At 36.4% G+C, this 8,386-nt stretch overlaps 1 protein-coding gene across 1 annotated transcript in view; it reads right to left on the bottom strand.

The window, feature by feature from the left end:
* Window positions 1-4,989: 4,989 nt before the first annotated feature.
* Window positions 4,990-8,386, bottom strand: part of EFNB2 (ephrin B2) — a 43,181-nt gene continuing 39,784 nt past the window's right edge. The window contains exon 5 of the mRNA XM_063459945.1: window positions 4,990-7,645. Coding sequence (XP_063316015.1) covers window positions 7,263-7,645 — 383 coding nt within the window. The 3' untranslated portion in view covers window positions 4,990-7,262. The remainder of the gene's footprint in view (window positions 7,646-8,386) is intronic.

Genomic DNA, 8,386 nt, shown 5'->3' with positions numbered 1-8,386 from the left:
TCATGACATGTCACACATGTCATGTGTCTTTAAGGGGTTAAACTGGTGTTAAACCAGACTACTCCTCACCCATAAAGGACTTCAGCAAGCTGAAGTGCTTCTGTGGTGTGGAGTAGCCCTTTGAGCAGTCAATCACACCCTTGTGATAAATAATTCTTCAAGTAGGGAGCGCATTAATCTAAAACTGGCAATCATACAGAAAAATATTTTTTTTGTAAAAGGTGTTAAGTAGTTGCATAAAACTACAGGTATTATTATTAGTCAAATATAAAAAAAAGTGAAAAGCACATCCCATTAGCACACTGTGCATCCTTCACAAACTCTGGTTTGGAGAATGGCCTAGTGGAGTGCAGAGATACAGAGTAGTGTATTTGGAAGAACTAAATGGTTTGGTGTGTGTACTCCATGGTGAAATAGTTAGATGAATATTAATTTTAAAAATAAAATGCAAATTTTACTGTGATGGGAAAAATCCACAGGGACTAGTTTTCTGTAAAGAAAATTTCTGTGGTCATTCAGTTAGTCAAATTGATGCTATTTTAACTGCCCCCCCTTGATTCTTTACATAGGGATGGTTAGTGGAAACAAGCAAATTCATCCTTGCCTAACCCCTGGGCCCTAGACAGTCACTGTGTGGTTAATTCTGTTCTCTTTAGCCTCCAAAAAATATGAATGCGTATGTCAAACTTTTTTACTTTCAATTTTTTTCTGATTTCTCTTCCTTTTTGTAAACAATACGGTTTTTATAAATGCGCATGTTTAATTTTTGCTTATCATAAGCATATTCTTCTTGAAGCTGTGTGCTTTACACCAAGTAACTCCTGGCATACTATTTTAAGTCAGATTAGTGTTAATCGTGTATTCTTCAGTAACGGTACTTACATCATTTCTGACAGGTTGATGTAGGTTCTTAACATCATGAGGATCCTTACCATACACAAAATATGATCAGGCTCCTTGGCTACATCTTACAGTAAAATGAAATACATTTTTAGAAATACTAATCACAGAATGTCATGATTTATTAAGAAGGCATAATCGCCAAGCTCTGTGAGAGATTATGATTACATTTAAAACATGGACTGGAAGTCATGTTGGTGGAGAGGTCACATAGACATGCCTCCCAAACATTCCGATTGGAATTCCGACTGGAGGGACAGTCACGATTTTCAGGACTTGGTTTTTTGGGAACACCAGGAAACTTTTGTGAACATAAGGGAACTGTCCCCAACAAGCACAGCATGCGTGCATTATGAGATTGGCTTGTGCTATGTTTTGGGCACTATAACTCTGCACAGAGCACTGAAACAGTGCTCCCTGCAGGGTCTGCCTTCAGGGGACTGGCCTTGCATGATAGACAGGCTGTTTGGTGTTAATGCACACCAGGCTGATCTGCCAGTAAAAAGGCAGATCCACCCCCATTCTGGGCGCATCTGTCCTTTGGGGCAAGGCCATCGATGCAATCATGTCATTGGTCCTCTGCCCTCACGCCGGCATCACGATTTTATGGACTCGGGAGTTGGATAGAATGCTATAGAAGGATATTACTTCAGTCAATAGGGGATCGAGCTGAAATACCAGTTCAGTGTAGCCTATTTTTTGCTGTGGTTATATTATTTAGAGTCCCTTTAAATAATGCAAGGCAGAGATTTTCGAATGTAAAAAATGGATTTCAACGTAAAATCTTTTGTATTTTTTTTTATTAATATTAATATATGACGTGGCTGCTGCTTGTTTTTGACTAAAATAACAGATGTGGTCTCTATGTCAGCACTGCTCAGGGTTTTAAAAGGAAGGATAACTTTCAATCATAGCAATATTCTCAGTGAATAGATATATATGTTGCTTTTAAGTTGTTGCTATGTTTTACAAGAGCACCAGATGAAACTTCATGAACATATGTAGTTGTGCTGTAGCTCCTGTTCTTTACGTATAAATGCCTTAACAGGACGACATCCAGTGCTGTTAGTGTAGCCCACACAGCCAACTAAACCTTCTAGGCTCACATGCAGTCACCATTGATGTTACAAAAAAAAATATGAATGATTAATTGTATATTGTCAATTCCAAATGTCCCGATTTTTGACTTGGGGCTTCAGACAATCTATATTTACATTGCTGACACCAGACACTCAGAAAGAAGCAGTGGATTACCAGATAGTGGTGAATGTTCGGTATGTGTCCAATGCATCTGGAGAGTATGTGATTGCACAAAAGTCATTAGTAGCCAAGTAGTTTTTATGGCAATTCTAATATTTTTTTATTTAAGGGCGAGGGAGTAATCTAGAGCAGTATTTTAATTAACATTTTCCTTTAAAGGTTATCCTGCTTATCTTCCACTTTACTTTAGCGGTCACATTTTTATTCTGTGATTAAGGGCCCTGTGTTGCCAGTCATTATGTGGCCATAATGCAGCTGTGCGTATGAATATACCTGACCTACTTTAATTTAGAACTTTAGTTAATGCTGATCCAAGCACTCACAAGAACCCATCTACGCTATCAGACTCCTTTACAGCTTACTGTGAAGGATCCCGATCCATGGCTCATATCAGCTTAGGCAATGTTTCATTTATTTTATCTAATGGAACCGCTGCCAAGAGCTGGACAACATGTTTTCATTATTTACTTTGCACATTTGGAATGCATTATCTAAAGAAAACATTAAAAACTGGAGTCAACACCAGCTTGGCGTATCAGATCATCTTGATTTTCATGGTGTAACACCACTTCAAATATACTTTGTTTATACATATGTTTGACAAGCCAAATTTTCAAATCGGTAATGGAAGCAAAGATTTCATTAGTGGAGTGATAGACATTTACTAAAAATACAAATATTTAAACAATTAGGCTAATGGTCTGCCGATTTAAAGATTTTACCCAGTTCATCTTAATTTTGTCAGTTGTCACCTCACCACAGCTCATGTTTTAGTGAAAAGACCTATATATTATGTATAAATAACCATATTTCACCATTGTCAATCACACAAAGAAACCTATATGCACTTTCATTCAAGTCACTTAACCTGTTGAGTATTAAATGAACCCTGTTAGGATTACAAACACGTATTCCTAATGTTAGCGTGCTTTTACAGTTATTTACCTTATTTCCCCTGGCTCACAGTGACAGTTCCACTTTAAATTGCTGAGACTGCAGGGACAAACCCTTTAAACAACAGTAACACAACAGCTTAAGGGGACACTATAGGCACCAGACCACTTAATCTCTTTGAAGTGGTCTGGGTGCACCGTCTCTCTTTTAGAGAAACTGCAATGTTTTTATGTACTGTGCATGTGCATTAGGTTCCCTATCACTATCAATGACATTGAAGGAGGCAGCCAGCTTCAATGGGTAAATGGTTTTTTTTGTGTTTTTTTTAAATTAACCATTTGATTACCACAGGGGGGGCCACGGGACATTTTACTTGTTTACGTTAGGGTCCTTATAAGATCAGTTGTGATTGGTTGAAGATTATTACAGGACTTCACTATCTATCCATCTATTATGCTCTCCTATTTTAATATGTTTAATATCAAAAGTGTAGACCAAAATATCCTTATATTCTGCAGTCATGCAGTCTGACTAGTAATAAAAAGTTAGCTACAAAATATTAAAGAAATACTTTAACACGAGAGTATGCTAAATGCACCCTTTCTGGTTATAATATTCACACAATTGCATGCAGCATATTAGGGTGTGCATCCAGTTTTTATTTTATAAATGACAAACATTTTTGAATAGTAAACTATGAAGAATATTTCATTTAATCCATCAAGCTTTTGGGTTTTTTCTTCTCTAAAATTTACTTAAAAATTATTTAAAAATGCAAATAGAAATCCCCATTGACGTCAGGGTGTGCTACAGGGTCAGCCATCAATGTTCCAGTGCACATTTGTCTCACCACTAACACACACCTATGATCATTATCTACTATTATCATCATAATAACAAACAAAAAAAAATACAGAAATTCCATAGGAAAAAATATTTTATTTTTTAAGAACAAATTCAGTTTCAAACAGACGTGGAATGTGAAATTTCAGAGCATTGTTGTCTCGGCGGGAACAGGAAGGAGGACTAAATACAATGTGAAACGAAAGCAAAAATTGTAAACCTAGGAAAGGCTATTTTTTTTTTTAAAAAAAAGGAAACAAATATTTATAAACTCAGGCATAATACTGTGTTACTTACAAAATCGGACAAAAATTATTTTAAATAAATATTCATGGTACACAATTACGGCACATATATGCAGCAATTTGGCAACCTTTTAACTTTTTCTTCCTCATTACAGTGCAAAGGGAAGTGACACTGCCTTTAAACAAGCGGTAGCTAAATACATTGCAAAAATTCAATTTTATACAAAACATTTTGCTTAGACTTTGTAAAAAAATCCAACATTGCTCTATATACACAATCTGGTTAAGAAAATCCATTTTCGGTCTTTTTTCCCATGTGTAATTTTTCTCAATATTAATATTTAAAAAGCTGAATAAGGCTACGGACACACCCCAAATCCAGACACAGTTCTCAATATATTTACAGCATCTTCACTTTGACGTAATGGTGCAAATTCTTAAGTCAGATGACTAAGGATCAGATGATCTCACAAGCAAGGCATTTACAAAAAACGTTCCAAACCTGAACCAGCTTCTAAATAAAAGGGAACAGTTTGAAGATTGTCATTCAGCGTCACACATAAAACAGACAGAAAGTAAAAGGTTTGACACTGCTTGCAGGTTGCTTTGTTTTATCAATGGAACTGATTTCACAGCTTAATACAAAATGACATTGCCAACCAATGCGAAAAAAAAAAAATTAAAAAAATTACAAAAAAACACAAATATGTGTGCACCTTTTCCGCAATACAGAAGCCATTTTAGGTCTGAGGTACAGAATGGGTTAATCATTTCCAATTATCTTTCTTTCTTTTGTTGGGAGAAACAAAAAACATCTATATTTCCCCTCTCCCCTCCCTCCCCCCCCCCCCCCCCCCAATAAAAAATCTTCACGGAACATAAAGAAATGCCAAAGTACATAATGTGGGTGTTGTACAAGCTACGAAAGACTTGCCTTACACCCTGGAACTGGCCTTACAACTATGCATTCATGTCAACATCATTTTAAGGTTCAGGAAAATAGAGAGCAACCTTTCCTGTGACAATTTATATTTGCAGGTGCTCCTTAGAGATGCAAGAACCTCAAAATGCTGCTAATTTTTTTCTTTCCGATTCAGAGAGCAAAGTGTTACCATAGAAACAGGACTGTGTTGATGATATCTGTTTTGCATAGCACATAAATGTAGGAGAAAAGAGGGAGAGAAAGAGAAAAGAGGGAGAGGAAGAAAGAGAGAAAGAAAAGATATTGCGCTCTGTAACCTCCTGAATTCTCATAGCATTGTTGCATTAAGGCAAAAGGAAATTATAATGCAGAAAACAATTTGCAGAGCATCTTCTTGTCATTGTTAAATCCATGATGCAGTAACACTGATTTCCTGCTTTTTTGGGTTTGAACTTCCTAGTCTGCTCTTGTGCAAGACGCCTTTCAAGGGCTTTGTTGTTCCTACATTTTCTCACTGTTATTTTTGGAAATGTTTTATTTCTCCCCCAGAAGCAGGGTCAAATTCATTCGGCTCTGCAAAGGACTATTTAACTGCTGTATAATGGATTTCACATCTTCTGGAGGGGCAGGCTGTGCAATTTTAAATTATATATTAGTAAAATCTTTTTACTATATCCCCCGTGTGCTATACACCTATTAAATAATTTTTTATTTTTTTTTGCAATTTTTTTTACTTGTTTCCTGCTCTCCATATTAATAATTTATTTTATTCCTATGACTTATATGTGCTTTTCTTTAAAACAGAGCACCAGTGAATTGCCATGTTAGCCACTGCAAAAAAAAAAAAAATGTTGCAGTCCACTGGGATATCTTTACCACAAAGCAATGGTGTCCAAACACTCCTTATGTCAGATAAGATGGTTCTCCAAACAAATAGTAAAAAAAAAAAAAAAAATTAAAAATCTCTTTTTATCTAGTAACTAAAATGATTATTAAAAAAAAAAAAAAAAAAAACATGGAATAAACATCTGCTCTTTGACCATCGGTTCTTAAACCCATAGGTCGGATTTGGCTTTCTGCTATTATCATGAAAGCTTTCCCTATCTGAGGATTAATATGGTCAAGATAGCACCTGAGCCTGTCAATAAATTAATACACAACAGACTAGGAGTTTCATAGAACTTCCTTATGTTTATTGCCAGTATCTCCTCAACACAACATTGACAACTTACTTTTGTCCTTCTCTATCTGCTTATTCATTTGTCTAACAATACTTCTTTGTTCTACTGTAGTGAAGGTACTACGGATCGCTGCGTTCTGCTGTTGGATGTAAATTCTTTTGTTTAGCATAGTTCCACTGGTTCTATCTCTCGTCACTCGCAACAGAGATACCAAAGTGCTCTTCTGCCTATAAGATACTGTCTTAAGCTTAAGTCTAGAGACAGCATCATTGGACTGCATTCTGCAGTTTATACTGTGGACTCCTTGCCGTGCTGCCAGTCTAAGTTCTTGCTGGAAGGCTCTGTATTAGCAAACACAATTTCCATAATATATTACCCATTCAAGTGTGACTGCAGAAGGAATGGATGGAGCAGAGACTGCAAAGATTAATGTTCCATTAATGATAAAGGAGGTGGAGTGAAAAGGAATATGATTTACAGAATGGTAATGAAATCAAGACAACAGGTGAAAATGAATCAGTGATTGACTAACAGCAATAAAACATCTTTAAAGTCTTAGAAGAACAGGCCTCTGTGACAATTCCAGTATGCACTGAGAAAGCTGAGATTTCATGTGAATAGATTGCCTTTCCAGATAAATATCCTAAAGCATCTTTAATTTACCTAAAAATGACTAAGGTCCTTGAATTGCTCCATGGTAACCTGGCTTTAATGTATATGTTTGAACGTCTTGAGATCATGGCTTAAAGGAAGGTGAACATGACCAGGGTATAGCTATCAGAATGGGCATCTTTTATAAAGTCTTCCAGCTTGCAGTGAATATTTTTTTTCCTACCTACAGGAAACAGATTCCATAAGCTATCCAACTCATGGAGACTCTCTCTGAAGAAGGGTTTTCTCTTGTGCCTCTTCCTTATGCAAGTCCACTTTAATGCATAAAGAATCACCAAAAAAAACCATCAGAAAGCAATGGACCTTTAGTGTCCTCTACATGTCATAAGGTACCACATTTGTTCTTCAAACTTTGTAGTAAATATTTGCTGGACTCTGAGGTGGCATCTCCTGAACAATGTAAACAGGATGTCCATAATCTCCACTGACTTTTTCATAATGAGGGCAGAATACGCTGTCTGCAGTCCTTAGAGGGATGATAATGTCACTTGGTTCTGAACCATTATTGTTGCCACTACGCTTTGGTGTGGCTAATGTACTAAGTGACAAAGTGGTTGTGTGCTGAGGTGAATGCTTCCTGTGTCGTCTTCTATATTTCAACAAAAGCACCACCAGCGTGATGATGATGACAATGAAGATGATGCTTCCTGAAGCAATTCCAGAAAATAAGGCCACCTCGGATCCTAAGATGCTTGAATGTCCAGCATTTTTTCCTTGTGTGCTAGAACCTAGGCAAATGAAACAGAGGATACAGAATTAAAATAGCCCAAGCTGCCATCTTACATTTGCTGCAAAATTATTCTCTGCAGGATATAAAGAATTAACTATCTGGCAACTGATCTTTGACAAAGCAATTACCCTTTCAGGTAGTTGTTTTCAAACAATGGGAGTCAGCAATCAATATTAAACAAGGCTGTCTGGAAAAACTGGCACTATACCATGTTGTTCTTGCTATATATATCACCATCTATCAAGAAATTGTAACAAAGCTGTCAACCTAGACTTAACATTTATTAAGGCTCGAATCTATGTCCAGAGACAACTTTAAATGAGTAGCAAACGTCCTGATGAAGTCCATATTTAATTGTGTTTGCTAAACTTAGCTTAGCTTAGGTCGTAGAATTCAGCTACCATCGATCTGTAAGTAGCAATTCTACAAAAAATTCTGTAGTTCCGATAAGGTTGTTCATAATACTGATCAACACATTCATTGCACTAGGGGTATGCAGTACTATTGTCTTCTAGCCATAGCAATTGGTATCTCTGCATATTCATTAGTGCAATATCATTTTATGAACTCGATACAGCTTTCAAGACCGTATCAGCGCAGACTAGTAATTTATTTGCATTCATGAAAGCCAAAGTTCATTTGGGCAACATAGTAGAAATATTACTGATTCAGCATATTTAATACACAATTAACTAAACAAATGGAAGCACATCTGGTGTACAGTAAAAAAAAAAAAAGT

Source organism: Pelobates fuscus, chromosome 1 (genome assembly GCF_036172605.1).
Source record: "Pelobates fuscus isolate aPelFus1 chromosome 1, aPelFus1.pri, whole genome shotgun sequence".
NCBI lineage: Eukaryota > Metazoa > Chordata > Amphibia > Anura > Pelobatidae > Pelobates > Pelobates fuscus.
The sequence above is the reverse complement of the archived record's forward strand: the minus strand, read 5'-3'. Positions and strand labels throughout refer to the sequence as shown.